The following is a 20,161-nucleotide window of genomic DNA, read 5'->3' as shown; positions in this document are numbered from 1 at the left end:
ACACGTGAATGACTTTGCGATGTCAGAGTCGGGAAACATTTCTTTAAACAGCTCCGAAATTCCTTCGTTGGAGTTCAATGAGTGGTGTTTAACTGCAGTGTTTAAACACCACAGATCCTCCGCACGCAGTGTTGGTGTGGCGCCCATAGTCACCCGGAGGTCAGACGTAGTTGCTGGAGCCGTAGCGTTGGCTTGTACCGTGGCACTAGCTTTCGGTGGTGGTGGTGCAGCAGCACAGACAGTTGGCAGAGTGGTAGAATGAACTGCTCTCGCCGACCACGCATTCCATTTTTATGTTTAGTGGTTTGCATATGCGACCGAAGTGCATTAGCTCCCATCCAGTTGACATTGATGTTTTTTTTACAAACCGAACAATAAGCCTGCCGGTTATTCCCTACTACACCCAGCTGTCAGAAAACTTGCATTTGCCCATGACGACGACGATGGTTGTCTGGACGTTGAAGATATGCCTAAGCAAGTCAAAAACGTAAGCCAGCCAGTTGGCTACCCAGTTGAAGCGCGCAGTGTTTGAGATGTCGAACGACCACTGAATATGACGTCAGCATCAAACATACAAAGTTGAGACTTCAGGATTGATACTGAAGATCTTTGATTGTGCCCAGCTTTGCTAAAGCCCGCATTTAAACGAACTAACGCGAACTTTAGAAGATAGAATGTCAATCAGAATAGGACACTTGAAAAAATAATACCTATTTAAAAAAAAATAATACCTCTAAAACTACATTTAACACTTTTAATGGCCTTAAATTTGGCAATTTTGATTTATCACCTTTTAATACTTTTTAATACCCCGCGGACACCCTGTAGTATTATATCTAGATACCTAGTATCAAAATGAGTTTGAGAACCAAATACATAAAAACCATACAGTATCCTCCCATATTTAGGGATGGGTATCGTTTGGTTTTTATCCGATACCGGTACATAACCGATACTTTTAAAACGATACTGGTGCCTAAACGGTGCCGGAACCGATACTTTTTTTTTTTTTAAAGTGCAAAGCGACGATTGACAACATTAAAGAAAGGCTTTTTTTATTGCCAAGGCAATTTTTTTTCTTCAAATTGAACAATATATTAACTGTTTAAAGTATATTATAAATATAAAAACCATACAAAACACTTGGCTTCCAACTACAGCTTCAAACTTTTTAACTTCAAACTATGAACATTATATTAACTGTAAACAACAGTTTATAGTATACTTAAATAAATATAAATAAATACAAAAAACAGCTTCAAACTTCTTTTGCAAAAATATGAGCATATTTGCCTTTGGAGTCAAAAATGTATTATTTTGTTTGCATTTATTTCATGAAATTTCACCATTTTATGATTTGTTTATACCTATCTTTTCTATCTTGTTCATAGTTAATCTTGTTACTTGAACACACTGAGTACGAGAAAATGTGTACTGCCCCTTAAAGAGACTACCGTTGGTAGTTTATCTGTCATCTCCGTTTATTTTTCAGTCTTCAGTTGCTGATCTGCCGTTGACTCTTGCCTTCTCTCCCCTCTTTCCACGCAATTATTTTGTTGCATTTGCTGCACGTCGCGATGTTTGAATCTTTTTGTGCGAAATACAGCCACACTTTTGACCGTTTACCTTTCGGTATTTTCTCTGTTAAAAGGTTGATGGCTAGTTCTGTTTGTGCTTGCCTGCTCTTCACTGTCATAAGACTGTTGCTATGAAAACACCAATGAGCGTGAGCGACACAAGACAAAGTTTACGTTGGGAGCTGGGGCAGTTTTACATGTGCCCCACGGAATCTGCCTAGCGACCGTGTTCAATTGGCTCAGGCACCGAAATGAAGCACCGAAATCTGCGTTGCATTTCGGTCCGGGTAGGTACCGGTTGTATTGGAACCGGTTCCATATTGGTACCGGTTCTCGGTACCCAACCCTACCCATATTGCTTTTCCAGTTCACCTCAGCTTTGCTAGCATCCTGCTCTAGGAGCTGAAGCACAGTATTTGAGCTGAAGCACAGTATTTGTGACACATTTCACAGGCTTGGAGCTACAATGGGTTAAACGTAGAAAAGAATCCGGGTAATAACATGCCTTGGGAAAAGGAGAGGTAATTATACTGAAGTACCTCTGAGTACTCTCAAAAACACCTCTGAGTAGTCTCAAAAACACCTCTGAGTACTCTCAAAAACACCTCTGAGTAGTCTCAAAAACACCTCTGAGCACTCTCAAAAACACCTCTGAGTAGTCTCAAAAACACCTCTGAGCACTCTCAAAAACACCTCTGAGTACTCTCAAAAACACCACGCTTGTGTTTACTGAAGTACCTCTGAGTACTCTCAAAAACACCTCTGAGTACTCTCAAAAACACCTCTAAGTACTCTCAAAAACACCTCTGAGTACTCTCAAAAACACCTCCGAGTACTCTCAAAAACACCACACTTGTGTTTACTGAAGTACCTCTGAGTATTCTCACAAACACCACGCTAGTGTTTACCTTGCCTGTTTGGAGTATTCAAAATGGCTTGTGGACCACGGCCCTTCATAAGCAGGTCACAGAGAGGGACCAAAATGAATTGGCTGAATCAGCCTGATTGGCAAGCTGGAGCCCAGAAGGTGATCTGTGTGCATGGGTACATGTGTAAAACAGAACAGCTAGGGACGAGAGCTGCACTAGAGCCGAGGTAATTATAGTCTTCACCTTACATAAGGTAGGGTGACCAGATTTGAGTTTGTGAAAAAGAGGACACTTCGTTGCCGGGACCCACCCCCTCCCTCGCAACGGAGTTTTTGCACATCTTTTTCACATGCAGATGATCCCGCCCCGCCCCCTCCCCCGAGACGAAGTTTTGACACCTTTTGCACATGCAGATGTCATGTACTGTTGTAAATGATGCAACTAGTGGAGGCGGCAAGGTGCTCAGTGTTGCCAGATTGGAAATGGCGTATCGTTTCAAAGGCTCAAAAGGAACGTATTTGGAGGATAATTATCATATCTGGCAACACTGGGAAGACGGTCGACCAATGACAGTTCTCTTTATAAAGTCAGAGCTCGCGCAAGAAGGTGGAACGTAAGGGAGATACCCTTTCCAAAACTTGAAAGGACGTAATAACTAGTTTGTGAAAGACCCAGAGAAACACAAATATCCGACGAGGCAAAATCCCAGACGCTTTTGGAATCCCTGCCGGAAGGATTTTTTAGGTCTCGAAAAAAGGACATGTCCGGGTAAAAGAGGACGTCTGGTCACCCTACATAAGGCAGAGCTGAAACAATTTGATAATAGACGGGCTGTCCTTTATCTTAATATGTTTTGGGTGCAACCCTCATTACACAAAGATCCCTCTTACCTACTCAAAAGCTGCTAGAAGAAGTCAACCTGCCATGTGTTTGCCTAACATGCGTGTGAAGCCTCACGTCCCGTGACTACATTTCCCCAAAACATGCCAGTGATTTGGGCTGTCGCTGCAGGCAGAAAGCCATTAAAATCACCAGAGAGCTCAGACGCCTCTGTCATTATCATCTGGCAGAGGTGAGACTCATTACACGATGATGAGGGACAACATGTACAAGCTCTTCTGTGCCTTACAAGATAAAAGGGATTAGGCCAAGCAGAGATGAAACCGTATGAAAATGTAATGTCACGATTAGAGTGACCAAAATGATCACGGTTATCCGTATTATCACGGTTTTGTTGAAATGTGCTGAAAATGTTCAAAAACTACTGATACACAAAACTGAAATGATTTCACCAAGTTTTATATTGAAAACCACAAAATTAGCAGCACTATGCACTTTTGGTTTGCATAAACATTCAAATAATAAAATCACCAATAGCAACACGTTATGTAAACATATGAGAACCCTATCAAATGTGCATTGACATTAAAGGTGGCAACATGTGGCCATGAGAGGTAACTGCACTTTGGGCATTTTGCAAATAAGAAAACAGCAAACAAAAAAGGCCTTTCTTCACATTCTATGCCCAAGTGATAATATCTAGTAGGCTATTGTACCGTTTTTTTCAGCACTGGTCACGCCTGACCAGAAGAAGAAGCTTTTTTCCCCACTATAAAGTAGTGGGTGGTGGGTGGTAATGATAAGACCAGATAAGATTTCCTTTCGTAGCGATCTTCTCTCTGCATGTTCTGCAGACAGGGTGACTCTCCAATTAAGTTTCCCTCAGCACTCTTATAAAAAAAAACGAAATATGACCACACTACAGACTTAATCCTCTTAGACATGTACCGCAAACCTGAACAAATCTAGACATTACCCGAAGTATGGAAATGACAAACATCGCTCAATCAATCTAGAGTTTGCCCAGATAAAAGATTGTTGTTCAATCAATGAACATCACACCACTGATGAGTCTAGTGCATTATTACGATGCATGTTATTTTGGCTGTAGGTTAAGGCCTGGAAATCAATGGACTCCCCTGCTCTGAAATGTCACTTTGGATGTGTTATTATCACAGTGGCAGAACACAATGATTGTATACTGCTTAATAACTCGTGCGGCACGTTACGGTAATGTGTGCATTTGTGATTCATTGAGCAAGTCGTTTTGTGTGTAGTTTCACTGATGAGTCACGTGCAGCCCACAAAGTTAATAGTGCCACACCAGGCTTTCCGTGCCAGAGACAACACTGGTCATGATATATGGAGGGGCATTTGCTGTGAGCAGTGATTGTAGTCCACAGACAAGCTTAGCAACCCATCTAATCACACCTTTGAAAACAACTGACTCATCTTAGGCCAATCTTTCATCTGACTCATAAGCCAGCAGCACACAGTGAATGCAAAGACTGGTTAGTGTTTTTTTTTTTACAGTTTATACAGCACACATTAGGCTACACTTCTAGCCTCTTAAGTTCTCTTAAATAGAACTGATTTGTGTTCCATTGAATCTAACAGCAGATGCTAATATGCAATTTGTATGCAATTTTGCTTTAAATTATGACTACATTTGGAAAACTGTATATAAACATGAACAATTCCCAATCCCAATCCCATCCTAATGTACCGCAATTAAACAAATGAAGCACTGTAAACACTATTTTGAATGCCTGATTTTGACTTGACTTGATTGATGCTGTATCACACTGTTTGGGAAGCTAGAGATTTATAGCCCTACTTTTGGCACTGATCCAGAGAAATCCTACTGCGGCTGTGCAGAAGTACTGCTGATAGCTGCGGTCTAATGCACAGGCTACCTCAGGCAACACTTCCCCTACACATGCAGTCCATGAGCTTACGTCCGTCTGTTGCACTTGACAGGCGCTTCCACTTTCTGTCATACATACACACCCGTAGCTGTGTTGCCAACATATTATCTAAGGTGAACTTTGAACCCTGTGTCAGGGGCACTTTAGCACACAGGTGAGATATGGACCTCACCTAGACTGACAAGATACTCAGATCCACCAATACTGTTATGCAATTGCAGGGCTTTCAAACCTCACAACTAACTGTTGGCACTGTTACAGTGGGAACGTTTGCATAAACAGGCACACAGAGCATTTCACTAAAGTGTCTCACATGCCACAACCTGATCTAACAATCCTAAAGTGATGACAGGACTCGAAAGGAATGATTTTGTACCATGTGTGCCATCTGTTTAACGGCTCCCAATGCTGAGAGTGAACCGGACGGAGAAGCTGTCTCACACACCACTGTGTCACGGTCTACCTGTCTGTCTGCCAAACAGACCTTTGAATCCACTTACTGTAAAAAAAAAATACAAAGAAATTGACCTGGCAACTAGACGCAAAGTTTATTGGGCATTAGAGGAAAATCTATGCAGAATGAATGTTGCCTCGACCCCTAAAAGTGAATTAGTGATTGAAACTAAGAGAATGGGGGAAATGATTGTCATTTATGAAGTTAATGAAGGATCATTCAGTTCTTGAAACATGCCACACCCTCACCACACCCTTCTTGGTTATGTTGATTCTTTCTACTGAAGAGTGACACGCACATGCGTGGGTACATAGGCACAACACACACACACACACACACACACACACACACACACACACACACACACACACACACACACACACACACACACACACACACACACACACACACACACACACACACACACACACACACACACACACACACACAACTATGCTTACTCAGCCACAACTATCAACTGGAGACAAACATTAGTACAATAATAGTCTTCAAAGGAGGCTAAGGCTGGATGAACCTGTGCATAGCTGGGCACAATGTTGGTATAAGTGAGAGCTACAAAGAGAGAGTGTGTGAGTGAGTGAGTGAGGGGGTGAGTGAGTGAGTGAGGGGGTGAGCGAGTGAGTGAGTAAGTGAGTGAGGGGGTGAGTGAGTGAGTGAGTGAGGGGGTGAGTGAGGGGGTGAGTGAGTGAGTGAGTGAGTGAGTGAGTGAGTGAGTGAATGAGTGAGTGAGTGAGTGAGTGAGTGAGTGAGTGAGTGAGTAAGTGAGTGAGTGAGTGAGTGTGTGAGTGAGTGTGTGAGTGAGTGAGTGAGTGAGTGAGTGAGTGAGGGGGTGAGAGGGAGACTTCCTTTTTGACAGTAGTAATTCAAAGGACAGATTATTGGATATGATTTAATATGTGGTTCTTGTATGTGCATTTGCACATACCATTCGAAACACATCTACGTATATATGTATTTTTGGTTTGTTCTTTGATGTGTGTGTGTGTGTGTACTGAGGTGTGTGAGATGGGTTTGCACGTGTCAGGAAGAGTGTGTGCAAGGATGAGAGCCTCTCTCAGAGAGCAGCTTACTTAGTATGTCAATGCTACACACACTGCAGTGTATAGAGGCCAGCATTCTCCCCAAAAGACTTTAGGGAACTACAGTAACAGTAATCACTGGAGTACATTATCTCAGCATGACAATAATGTCAATTTGGTAACAGCTAAGCAGGTTAGGAGTTGAGAAATGGGGCGACAGTGGTACAGGAAGTAGAGAAGTCGTTTAGTAATCAGAAGGTTACTAGTTCGATTCCCTGTCGAAGCGTCCTTGAGCAAGACACTGAACCCCTAATTGCTCCTGGTGTGCAGTGTGCCATCAGTGTAAATGTGTATACATCCTTGTAAGTCGCTTTGGATAAAAGCGTCTGCTAAATGACTAAATGTAAATGTAGAAATGACATGACTTTAAGAGTCAAAGAAGCACCCACTGCCCGTTTTGTGTATGTACGAATGTGGACTTGCAGATGTGCCAATGCGAAATGCATTTCGGTATGCGTACCTCTTGAGGGATCGGCTCTGGGCTCTTGGCGGGACTTGAAGTCTGGCTGAAAACGGAGGGAGCTTTTCCATTATCCACCTGTGGAAATAGTGCAAAGTGGATTTGATATAGACCTCCCCTCTAGGTACAGTGATTCTGACTTCATCTTCCTCAAGGACGCGCTCCATCTCCCCACTGTTAACCACCTCTTACTTAGCTACACTTGTCAAGCTAGATCTCTCCTGCGCAGAGGAGGAGGCATCTGCATGTCATATGCCAAACATTGCCTACTTCAAGTGCCCTTAGTGTGTAACAAAACGACTATAGGTTACTGATAAGTTGTCCAGGCCAACCTTTTAATTTAGATGATATATGCAGGTAGGTTCACAATCATTACCAGATCAAAATAACAGACTACTCTCCCCTAAACACTAATGGCTAAAACAAACACTTATAAGTGATTACAACAGGTACACTTTTGAACTCACCTCAACATGACGGTAAACTATTTCAGCCTCGTCCACACTGCTGGCGCTACCTCTCTGTACGCCGTAGTTCTGCAAGTATACAGGCGTCAAGACCTGCTGTGGCATAACCTGTTGCCTAACCTGCGCAGCTTGGTTGACCACTACGTAGGAAGAATCGTTCCTCTGAACAGGGACCAGGTAACGCACACCACCATAAACTGCATTTCCGTCCATGGCACCATTTATGTATTGTACTTGAGGAGAGGATACATTCAGGGTCCTGTAGGTCATCGCTCCGCCGTCACTGATAGGAACATTCCCGTCCATGGCACCATTTATGTACTGAACTTGAGGAGAGGATACGTTCAGGGTCCTGTAAGTCATCGCTCCGCCGTCACTGATATGAGCATTTCCGTCCATGGCACCATTTATGTACTGTACTTGAGACATAGGAGAGGGTACGTTCAGGGTCCTGTAGGTCATCGATCCGCCGTCACTACCAGGAGACAGAAACGTTCCTGAAGGATCCGAACCTACGCTGACTGTACGATACATCGTGGAAGCTTGGGTATAGGGAAGCGTCATCTCGGCAAGAAGTTAAGTTCACCCGTGCTGGACTTGTTTTTCAGTATCTCTCTCCGATTAACAACATATATTATACAAGAAAGTGCAAGCTGGGATCACGAGAACAGACGACAGACAGTGTGGACTCAATAATCTGCGTCAGTGCTATTGTACGCTACTTCCTTGGAAAAGCGGTGTTCAGTAGAAGTGCCAGTGGTTGAATATGCAAATATTTCACAGAGACACACCTCCTATCTAGGAATCCCAAACTGCGATGAACGCGCATGTCAGAAGAGGGCCAAGGTCTCTGGGGTGATAATTAAACTACTCTTTTCGTTGAATGATCGAACCTACACTCCCTCAGGATTTCGGTTAGGCTGCTACACGGATGTTGGCGAGGGGTAAAAAGCACAAAAAGCATAAGCTATACCAATGGTGGAGATGGCAAGACCGTACATTAGCAAGGCCTGCGTCAAATACCCCACTGGCTAAGAAGAATCAGTCCACAATAAAGTTTTAAATATCTTCTTTAATCATTTCCCAGGTGCACAGTTAAATACAAAGCCAAAACCAATCTCCCTCAAACAATACAAGTTCTTACATTATTAAACCACTCAGATGGGCAAACTCAAAATAAATTACAAATAAAACAATATAATGAGTCTGGACAAAAGTGCAAATGACCAAGACAATCGCCAGTATACCTATTTCAGTTTTGACACTAATAAATACTTGTGTAAATACTCAAACTAAAAATTGTAAGCATCAGTATTCTTAGGTTTAACAGGCAAGGCAATAAACATAAAAGATCCAAATATATTGGAATGGCTTTATTGATATAAATAACTTCCTCCTGTGTTTACTTAAACAAGAAAAAAAAGAAAGAATTGGAATTAACTTCCTTGCACATTCTTAAACTGGAAAATTCTTGAAAACATTCCCAGGCACATGCTAGGGATCCATGTTTTGATCCTGTGTTGTTTAAACGCAGGTTGAGCTCAGATAAACCTGCAGAAAATCTCTGTTCTTGCCACTGTTCCAGGGCCCCGAATGGCTCACTGGTAGATCCTCCCATTGGTCATCAGATCTGACCTGGACAAGTGCCAAATACGTACCAGAACCAGAACCAGTGGCAACCAGGGATCTCTCCAAAACAGCAGCAAAGTTTGGCTACTTTCCGTGTGTGTCAAAGTAGAAAAAGTAGCATTTCCATGCCCTTACTCAAAATATTATTGATTAAAAGTACCTTATTACTTGTTAGTTTAAAACCTAGCTTGAAGCAGGAAACAAATTATAAAAAATTTTAAAAAAAATCAGGGGAAACATTTCTTTACTTGTCTGTAATATCCTTGACCAGATAATCAAGGTTAACACAGCTCATTTCTCAGACAGAATTAAAGCGTGGAGGGTCATAAATGCTGGGAAAACGCATCATACGCACAATACGCTAAACAGAATTGAAATACTAAATGAAAACTGATTTCTACAAATCAACTTCAATACTGGCACATAGGATGGGTCTGTTGGCCTTGGCTGCACGTTACAAGAACTGGAAGATAAAAAAAAATAAATAAAAAAAAAAAGTGCAAACATTCACTGTTAGTGATTCTTAAAAGGCAAATTCAAAACAAACCAGGTATGCAAAACAGTGTGTACTTAAACCAGGCTGAACTGCTGGACTGAAAACCAAAGCTTCCAGCTTACGATTGATTTTCAGGTGTCTGCTCTTTCTAACCTTATACAATAAACAATGTATAAAATAATTAGGCATTACAATAGAAATAGATTTTTCCACAAGTCTAATGTGGCAATACAGTGAACCAATTGGACATTTTTTTATGCATACAAAAAGCAGAATGAGTGAATGGCGAGGCAAGGTGTGAAGTGGCAAATGACATGTTCTATCAGCTCAGGACAAGTAACTGTGTATTCCTATGGAGTGTGTATGACCCATTATTGTGGTGGCTTGACCAGCTTCCAAAGCTGTACATGTACTTTGGCAGTACTCAATTGCTACATAAAGTTGTCCCCTCATGTCACCTATCGTCTAACAATCTTTAAAATTAGTTTAAAACTGAAAAGTGGGGAAATAATTAAAAAAGGCATCTTCCCCATAATGATACTATGTACAACACCCTGCCTTAACAAATCAAACTCTGCATGCGCAACTCAGTCTATATACAAACCAGAGTACTGGATTGCAAACCATGATTTATGGTTTATACACAACACTCTGTGAGTCTCGCCCGTGCAGTACATAGTTATAACTAACCTGGTCTACTAAATCTCTAGCCTGCCAAGGATCAAGAGAGTTATGACCATTCTTGGAGCTCCGCAGACATTGGTCCAGTCCCAGGGCAATCGCGCTGCCACAGATGTCCATCTAAATCTGCTGGCCAATGATGCTGTGGTCAAGCACAATCCCCACACCAATCCTGTGCTAAGGGGGAGACTAAGGGGGTCCAATCCCCACACCAATCCTGTGCTAAGGGGTAGACTAAGGGGGTCGTTCCTCATACTCCAGACATGGATATTGACCTATTGACCATGGATATTGACTGCTGTAGGTGGGACTCCCAAACTAGTCAGTCGGTGAGAGCTCCCAAACTATTTCAAACTGGCCAACAGCAACACCAGGCCAGCTGGCAAAGGCGACTCTGAGATCAGTGGAAGACTACCCTTTCTGATGAGGGGGGGGGGGGGGGGAGGACACATGTGGCCCAGACCAGAAACCTTCACTGCAGCAGATCACAAGACTCCAATCTCAGTTCACAGGGGCGACGGTGGTACAGGGGGTAGAGGAGTCCTTTAGTAATCGGAAGGTTGCTATTTCGATTCCCCACTCCTCCTTACCAAGTGTGTAAGTTTCCTTGAGCAAGACACTGAACCCCTAAAACTGCTCCTGATGTATAAATGCAATTTCCTTGTAAGTCGCTTTGGATAAAAGTAAAATGTAAATGTAACCATCCCCTTTCCTGCAGCGAACTCTGTAGGACCTTTTCCACCGCAACTATTCCAGGACTCGGGACCCTTTACAGTAACATGGGAATAACTTCAGGGAATTACTACTTCGTAGAGTGACATTCCTAAATGTTGCTCAATGGTCAAATGGTCAAGCTCCACAGGGGTGGCTGTGAATGACTATCCACCATGTTTAAATGCACATCAGGACGCAAGCAAGGATTTACTGGAATTGAGAAGCGATACAGCAAGCCATAATGCTAAAACACAAAAAGACACAAAAACCTTTGGAAAAAACTAGAAGGTGTGTAAGCCAAGTACTAGTGCAACAGCCTTTTGGAGGAAATTCATACAGCAAGTCTGATCAAATGTTGCGAAAATGTTGTTAAGTTTAGTGCACAACAAGGTGGCCCCACACCACAAGCTACAGCAGAGCATTTCCAGCAATACATTTAAAGATGAAATATAATCATAATAATAATAATAATAATAATAATAATAGGAAAGATGAAAAAAAAAAAACATTACACACAAACCATATTGGCTCAGAAAAACAAACAAGTAACATATTCAAGTTCATCAAAGTGTCTCCAGATTACTTATTCCAAAAAAATATTCACAAATCTTACTATGTAGTTTTGGACACTTCTAGAGTCCTTGAATTGTTCCAGACTTTGATGGGGAAAAGCTCCATCACACTCACATTATTGGGTTGAAGACAAAAGCCCACATGCAGCTCAAATCGGATTTTTTGGGATCACAAAAAACTGGGATGAGAATTCAGTTTTGGGTCCGGTCATGCCGAACATAGCTACGGGTCCACAACACACCAGTTCTGCCCTCCAGCCTAGATGGGTGAAGTTCAGTGTCTCCTGGGTGAAGCACAGGCCCCATAAGGAGCCTCATTGGCTGAGGGAGTAGGATCCTTTTATTTGTCCTGTCCTGTGTGTGTGTGTGTGTGTCTGGCTGAAACAAACTAACTAACAGGTTCCTCAGTTTACGTGTGTGTGCTCTTTGCCATAGGAAACCTCCTCTAAGAGAAGAGTATAAACCAAGCTGGCAGCGATCTCAGATTATTTCCTGAACAAATATGAAGACAGGCATTAAAAGGTGCCATAGGCAGCACTGGAACAAAAAATGTGGTGAGCAATTTGGTTAAGCCAAAAAGTGTTGAATGTAAGACTGAAAAGGCCATTGCCTAGAAACATCCGAAACATCTTGAAAATTCCTTTTTTTTTTTTTTTTTTACATAGGCAAGGCAGCAGATGACATTTGTGCACACATTCCCAAGGTGCCAATTCATCTAAAGAGGTGTTTTTTTTATACCTATTATTTTATTTTGGGTAATAAAAAAAAAAAGAAAGAAAAAAGGCATTTAACTTCACTACTACTAGATGTACATGCTGCCTACTGTATCTTAAACCTAGGTGCATTTTAGGGCTTCCACTGGAGCATCTGATCACTTTGGGGAAGGATCTACCACAAGTAGGATTACATCAAGGGGGCACCATCTGACCACTGACCACTGACACAAGAGTGTGTGTCTGCAGTGCACAGGGGGGCTTCCGCTGGAGCATCTGATCACTTTGGGGAAGGATCTACCAGAAGTAGGATTACATCAAGGGGGACCATCTGACCACTGACCACTGACACAAGAGTGTGTGTCTGCAGTGCACAGTTACGTTTCAGTGACTTCAGCCGCGGTCCTGATCACTGCCACCCAACCTTACTACACATACCACCATCACAGCTCCACACTCCCAAGTGGGGCTGCCACCAACATTCAAAGAAAGGCAGGCCAAATAAAAACTATTGCTTAATTCATTATTTTTTTTTAAATATAAATCAAATTCCAAGTGTCGCTCGCTCACTATGTTACTAGGTTTTCCCCCGTACTGTGGATTCCAGCGTGGTCTGAAAGGGACCAACATTTTATTTGTAGCTGCCAGGGAGGGGATCTGAAGGGAAGCGGGGATGGGGATGGAGTCCTATGGAGCAAATGAGCTACGTGAAATGTGTGACAATAAATAAATATATAAATAAATAAATAAAAACAAATAAAAACAAACAAAGCAAAAATGAAACTGCGCACAAAAAACATTCAAATAAAACGTAACTAATTTGTGGAGCATATACACACACGCGTGATCAAAGAGTGATGGTGAATGTGCAAAGACATTCAGGGAGACGGTTCAGATCCCAGTCCAACTAGGGCCGTCCTGCTGGCCCGGCTATAAAGGAAGCTTCTTCAGCTGCTCATATGTGATGAAGAACTGAAGAAAGGTCAAGGAAGATCCAAGAAGTTCAAGGCTAACCTATCCTAATAACCTCTATACTATAGCATGTAGTTGTGAATGATTTGTTTGTGATTTGTTGACCTCTAGTGGCAAGACTAAGTACTACTAGTACTACCAAATAATGCATTGGCGCTTCCTGATTGACAAATAGACAAATCTTCTTTTCTTTTTTTTTTGGACAAGACAACAACAGTGAATACTGTAATGATATTTCATGATATCTGATTCTTGAATTCAAAAGTAAACCTTACCTGAAATCTACCTACTGCATGTTTAGGTACGCATGCTTTAGGCACCAAAAACATTAGTGCACTTCTAAGTCCCCTTCGCCTCAACCTCAACTCTTGTGAAAAGGATACAATAATGTTCCAGGGGCCCAAACGAAGCCAGTTGGGCCAGAAGCCCTTGTAGAGTGCAAAGAAGCCCTCGCCTCTCCAGGTCTGCCTGACACCGTCCAGCGTGCCTTTGTAGAGCGGGTTGCCTGACAACACCCGCTGGTTCATCATCCTCGTACGCACCACGTCCACTGGGTTGGAGGCCAGCGCCCCCGCCAGGCCACAGGTGAAACTGGAGCTGCACAGAGGCAGAGAGTGAGGCAGAGAGTGAGGCAGAGAGTGAGGCAGAGAGTGAGGCAGAGAGTGAGCAGAGAGTGAGGCAGAGAGTGAGCAGAGAGTGAGGCAGAGAGTGAGGCAGAGAGTGGGCAGAGAGTGAGGCAGAGAGTGAGGCAGAGAGTGAGGCAGAGAGTGAGGCAGAGAGTGAGCAGAGAGTGAGCAGAGAGTGAGCCAGAGAGTGAGGCAGAGAGTAAGGCAGAGAGTGAGGCAGAGAGTGAGGCAGAGAGTGAGGCAGAGAGTGAGCAGAGAGTGAGGCAGAGAGTGAGGCAGAGAGTGAGGCAGAGAGTGAGGCAGAGAGTGAGGCAGAGAGTGGGCAGAGAGTGGGCAGAGAGTGAGCAGAGAGTGGGCAGAGAGTGAGCAGAGAGTGAGGCAGAGAGTGAGCAGAGAGTGGGCAGAGAGTGAGCAGAGAGTGAGGCAGAGAGTGAGCAGAGAGTGAGGCAGAGAGTGAGGCAGAGAGTGAGGCAGAGAGTGAGGCAGAGAGTGAGGCAGAGAGTGAGCAGAGAGTGAGGCAGAGAGTGAGGCAGAGAGTGAGCAGAGAGTGAGGCAGAGAGTGAGCAGAGAGTGAGGCAGAGAGTGAGGCAGAGAGTGAGCAGAGAGTGAGCAGAGAGTGAGGCAGAGAGTGAGGCAGAGAGTGAGCGGGTACAAGAAAACAAGTGGTGGGAAATGACACAACAAGGAGTTGTGGGTAAAGTGTGTTTCAGGTACAAGCCTTTTCGGTTCTTTTCTAAAACACAGATATGATTAAATATCATCCGTGGTACAGTTTGACATACAGGTCCAATTTGAAACTTTTCTTTGATGCAAGTTTTTATAGGCAACTAGTTTTGGAATCATCTTCAAATTTAAAAAAAAAAATGCCCTCTGTTTATACCCCAGGGGCCATACATGGGTTTAGGCCTGTCTAACATAGGCCCACAACGGACACATTGGGTTTAGTCTAGAGAGAAACCAACCTGTTTAGTTTCCAGGTTAGTACTTCTTTCTTCGGTCAAAGATAACGGAAGTTGCATGAATCCTTGCTAACATTGCTGTTTCTAATTCTCTGTGAGATTGGTTGCCAGCGTTTTATCGAGTTTACGGCACTTGTCACAATGAGAGAATACGATTATTTTGTTAATTCAATTTCTGCCTAAACACAGAAATGCCGATGGGCAGTACACCGTTTACAATCGTCGTTATAGTTACAATTGACACTTTGCAGATCTTTAACCCGATCTGCCTTATTCATGTCTTGATATACATAAATACTGACACACTATGGCAAGCGCTGAATGATGACCGAGTAAATCCCAAAAGAGAGAGAGTATCTTCAGCTTCATTCTGCTGTTGGCCCCATCAGGAGAGGGTCCAAAATGAGTTCAGCGCAGCATAGTTTGCCGCTGGTCAACTTGTAATGGAAATGCAAATTAGCTTGACTAGTGTAGCTAGTTAGCTCGCTAGTTTAAGACCTGAAAACTCCTTACTGTTAATAACAGCAAACTTTTGTGAGATAAAAGTTAATTTCCAGTTACTTACATAAAATGTGTGAGGATGCTGTCATCCATCACTCCTGAACCAATGAGGTGCTTCTTCGTGATGTCATATACAGGTAACTCCACCCCAACAACAATGGCCGCTCGCTGTGCTGTAGGTATTACACCCTGTGATTGGATAATTCATCAGTTATTGGTATGAAGACTCATCACTTGCACAGGGAAAACATTAGGAATAATATGGAATTATCCTATTAAATAATCCTATTAAATTAATCCTATTAAATAGGAATAATATGTATCCCCTTAAACAGAGTTTAGGGCAGCACGGTGGCTCAGTGGTTAGCACTGTCGCCTCACAGCAAGAAGGCCCTGGGTTCGCATCCCGGTCCTTCCAGGTCGTTCCAGGTCCTTTCTGTGTGGAGTTTGCATGTTCTCCCCGTGCCTGCGTGGGTTTACTCCGGGTACTCCGGTTTCCCCCACCATCATAAAGACATGCATTGCATTGTGTGAATGTGAATGAATGTTGGTGGTGGTCGGAGGGGCCGTTGGCGCTGATTGGCAGCCACGCTTCTGTCAGTCTGCCCCAGGGGTAGCTTACCACCACCGGTATGACTACTGGACTCTGGACTCTGTAAAGCGACTTCGGGTATATAGAGAAGCGCTATATAAAATTGAATTGATTGATTGAGAGTATTACCCTAAAGGTTAAAATCACATAACTTCCCCATATCAAAAACCACAGGTCGAAGCTTGCATCTCTGTGTGTGTCAAAGATTGGTGGTTACAAGAGGGTATGGAAGTGGGTAACAGGGGCGACAGTGGTACAGGTGGTAGAGAAGTCGTTTAGTAATCAGAAGGTTGCTAGTTCGATTCCCTGTCGAAGCATCCTTGAGCAAGGCACTGAACCCCTAATTGCTCCTGATGTGCAGTGTGCCATCAGTGTAAAATGTGTATACATTGTAAGTCGCACATATGTAAGTCGCTTTGGATAAAAGCGTCTGCTAAATGACTAAATGTAAATGTAAACATGTGCCAAGTAAATACAGGCAGTCAAAAGGGCAGGGTGTTCCAGAAAACTAAAATGTAGTTTGTATCTTTTTGGGGGGCGGTTGGTTGCAGAACAGGATGACAAAGCAGGACTTTCCCCCTTACCCTCCACAGGCCACGGGTGCCCTCTGTCTGGTAGATGTTCATGAAGTTGGCCATCATGCTGCCCTGCATCAGGGCGCCTTGCGCTTGCATGCGAATCTGAGGAGAACAGGGAGGGGCCAAAGGCAAAATCAGGTGCCACTCACACTCACAGGCACACATGCTTCATGTTGGGCACAGTCCCTTATCTAGCTTTGTGTTAGCCGCTTCATGTTGGGCCCAGTCCCTTATCTAGCTTTGCGTTAGCCGCTTCATGTTGGGCCCAGTCCCTTATCTAGCTTTGTGTTAGCTGCTTGGAAAATTCTATACAGACTTAGTCTTACGGTGGAAACCCATGACACCGTTACGAGCGACGCGATATTCTAATCCCATGCATTTCAACGGGAGCCAATCCATTGTGACGTAGACCACCTTTTTGGGGCGACGCGACCGATAAAAGTTGAAAAATGTTGAATCCTATGCAAATGAGGAGCGATTTTTCCCGCAGCGGCCAATCAGAATGTTTGGTATCGTCTCTGACAGTTTGAAAATGCTATTTCCACACGCTACAACACGCCCACTCAAAGTGATGGAAGCGTATCGCGTCGCTGTCATGGGTTTGCACCGTTAGAGTATAGAAACAAAGTCTTCAAAGGTTGGCAGCCCTAAGGGTTCTTCATCCCTACACACAGTGCCTAGAAACAATACTGGCAACAGCTGAAAACAGACTATATGTAAAGGTATTAGATAACAGCTCTTTTAAATATGAAGAACATGTTCTAGATTCATCTCTCATTAGTAAGTTGAGACTGGAAATGAATGTGTTGTGAGATGGCAATTACATACCATTAATGACAAGCTCAGTGTTTCTGAAGTTCTGCCTTATTTGCTGAACATCTGCATAAAATCAGCCAACACTATAATGTAAATCAACCCATCTGGGATCAGTTGTACTCATAAACATGTCTCATATTACGTTCCAATGACAACAGTCAGAGATGAGTGCTGCATCAAAAGATGAAAACAGACTTAAGTCAAAACTAAATGTCCTAACTCAAGTACAAATAAACTATTAACATTATCTGTGTAACACCCCCACTTTGAAGGAAAGGACAAAGCAGGTGATTGGTGATTGGTGCGCATCAACATGACCAGAAGGTAAAACTGTGGAAGAAGAGACCTGCACGTGGCTTGTTGTTTTCAGTGACCACATCCTGCTTGACCCGGCAGACAGTACTAATATGTGAGGCCCTTTCCTATGCATTTTATGTAAGTAACCATATATATATAAAAAAATGGCAACCTCTGTTGAGTGGATGTGGGATGTGTAAAAGGCTGAGTATTTCCATCTGAATAGATGATCTATAGATAACCATTTCCATCAACTACAAACTATGATTGCTGATAGCAGATCTACGTAACAGACTGGGAGATAAAGTGTAGTTCAACACCTGCACATTAAGATGATGCACAGGACTGCATCAATGTCAGTTTATCTCCCCAGTTAAAAGGTGCAGTATGTAGTAGAATGATTTATTAGGATATACCATTATGGAATATATTATTCATAATTATGTTTTCATTAGTGTATAATCACATGTAACTATGAATCATGATGTTTTTGTTAGCTTAGAATGAGCCCTTCATATCTACATAGGGAGCGGGTCCTCTTCCACGGAAGCCACCATGTTTCTACAGCAGCCCAGAGCGGACAAACCAAAACACAGAGGGCCTTTTGCATTTTTATGGCACCTGACAGCCACCATAGCTTCTCCTACATGCTTGGAAAGGGAGAGGAATGCAGTTGGTTGCAATCTGCAGCCTCACCACTAGGTGCCATTAAATCCTACATACTGCACCTTTCACCACCATACGTGAGACCAATCAATCAATCAATCAACCAATAAATCAACCAACCAATCAATCAATCAATGTCGAGAGTTCAAAGTACCTTCAGCACATCTGTGGGGTTGGCCAATGACGAGGACAGGACTCCTGATACCACTCCACAGAACACGTTAATGACTATGGTCTCATCTGGAAACAGAAACATTTGAGGACCATTAGAAAAATAGAATGCGTCGTCTCCAGACCAGATGTAAATACATGAGAGGGAAACTTAAAAAGAGAGACAAGGGAAGTACAGTATCATGGAACAGCCAATCATTCTGCTGCTTTGAGAAAATGACTGGAACCATTGCTTCATATGCTACACGTGCACTATGAACTTGTTCTCTTCATTCCCTGATATGTTAACAGGGGAAACTAGAGAGAAATATTCATATCACTTTCTATCAAAAAAGGGCCTATGAGAAGTCATTTGTCCTCTATGATGCATATAGCATAGGCACTACAATTAACGTAGATGAAAGATGGACATTGACCCCTTAATTAGCGGTTTTCCTCTGCATGTGCCTCAGTGAAATGAGACTTTTAGCAGTTTGGATAAAAGGGGTTATAAGGGTTGTTTGGGGAAAAACACAAATAGAGTTAGTTCTGTGGTTAAAAACCTACAAGTTGGAAGAAGGATGAGAGACAAGGAGGGAAGGAAATGTATTAAAAAAAAAAAGAAACAAAACTGAAATATACGAAATGGATCAAGTTTAGGAACAATAGTTACAGTGATCCTTGATTGATCAATGTGTGACCAATAGTTAGAGAGGTCGTCCCAAGCCCCGTTCAATTTTGGGTAGGAGTAGAGGCGGACGTATCCCCGCCAACCAGCAGGCCAAACCACTGCCTGTATCAAAATAAGCATTCAAAACACAGTGGCCAGCAAGGCATGCATATTGGGAAAAAGGACTTCTAAAAAGATGATCAATAAAAATAAAACAGATTTTGCTTCCCCCACCAATGACATCACACACACAACCTGACCTGCTCGCTCGCTCTCTCTCTCTCTCTCTCTCTCACACACACACACACAGCCATGTGTCATTTTCCTTGAGGCAAATCTAAAAGAAAAATCTGGAATAGGATCAAACCAAACAGGACCTAGCCATAGTGGCGCCAGGTACACCAAACCTGGGTTAAAACACACACACACACACACATCCTAAACGCTTGAGTTGGCACAGTCTGGCTTCTTCTCTCTTGTGTGGACATGATGTTAGTTCCAGTGGATGGACCCTCTACAGGAGAGGGCTACACAAAAGGGCAGTCCCCCCCCAGTTTTTTTTACAATTCTGCGAATTCCGCAAAATCGTTTTTTCACTACACTGCACATTTTCTCATTTACTGCATAAATCATGCAGAAAACAAGCTTTGATGTTAAATTGCAACTCTTTTTCGCTGCTTCTGACCTCCTCATGGTGGTATAAGGTTATGCACAGTCTGTTTTAACCACTGCAACTACGTTAATTGTAGTGCACAGTCTGTTTTAACCACTGCCACATCACCCACTCGTTTGGTGTCAGGTGGTCAGGTGATGGTTTGACGACCACAGTTAAGT

The 20,161-nt window shown here is 43.0% G+C and overlaps 2 protein-coding genes across 5 annotated transcripts in view; both read right to left on the bottom strand.

The window, feature by feature from the left end:
- Nucleotides 1–20,161, bottom strand: part of LOC105901507 (brain mitochondrial carrier protein 1) — a 32,611-nt gene that overhangs the window by 3,741 nt on the left and 8,709 nt on the right. For 2 of the 4 annotated variants that reach the window (XM_031572626.2, XM_031572625.2), the window contains 5 exons: nt 18,662–18,747; nt 16,735–16,830; nt 15,623–15,747; nt 13,856–14,069; nt 11,691–13,472 (listed from right to left, as the gene is read on the bottom strand). In XM_031572626.2, the coding sequence (XP_031428486.1) occupies nt 13,431–13,472; nt 13,856–14,069; nt 15,623–15,747; nt 16,735–16,830; nt 18,662–18,747 (563 nt within the window). In that variant the 3' untranslated portion in view covers nt 11,691–13,430. Of the gene's footprint in view, nt 1–11,690; nt 13,473–13,855; nt 14,070–15,622; nt 15,748–16,734; nt 16,831–18,661; nt 18,748–20,161 lie in introns of those variants that run through there. The other 2 variants (XR_004164185.2, XR_004164184.2) reach the window with 2 other exon arrangements.
- On the bottom strand, nt 7,142–8,444 carry LOC116221573. Its single transcript, XM_031572765.2, has 2 exons — nt 7,696–8,444; nt 7,142–7,306 (listed from the first exon to the last, which is right to left on the bottom strand). The coding sequence occupies exons 1-2, from the start codon at nt 8,257–8,259 to the stop codon at nt 7,142–7,144; spliced, it is 729 nt and encodes a 242-aa protein (XP_031428625.1). The 5' UTR covers nt 8,260–8,444.

Source organism: Clupea harengus, chromosome 8, assembly GCF_900700415.2.
Source record: "Clupea harengus chromosome 8, Ch_v2.0.2, whole genome shotgun sequence".
In the NCBI taxonomy this organism is placed as follows: domain Eukaryota; kingdom Metazoa; phylum Chordata; class Actinopteri; order Clupeiformes; family Clupeidae; genus Clupea; species Clupea harengus.
This window is presented reverse-complemented; position numbering and strand designations above follow the sequence as displayed.

What these genes read in the sequence shown, in the direction of transcription:
- LOC116221573 (XM_031572765.2), bottom strand. Translation starts at nt 8,259, where the DNA reads ATGACGCTTCCCTATACCCAAGCTTCCACGATGTATCGTACAGTCAGC. An exon ending in TAGTTTACCGTCATGTTGAG is followed by an intron (nt 7,307 to 7,695) that starts GTGAGTTCAAAA and finishes CTATTTCCACAG; the next exon opens with GTGGATAATGGAAAAGCTCC.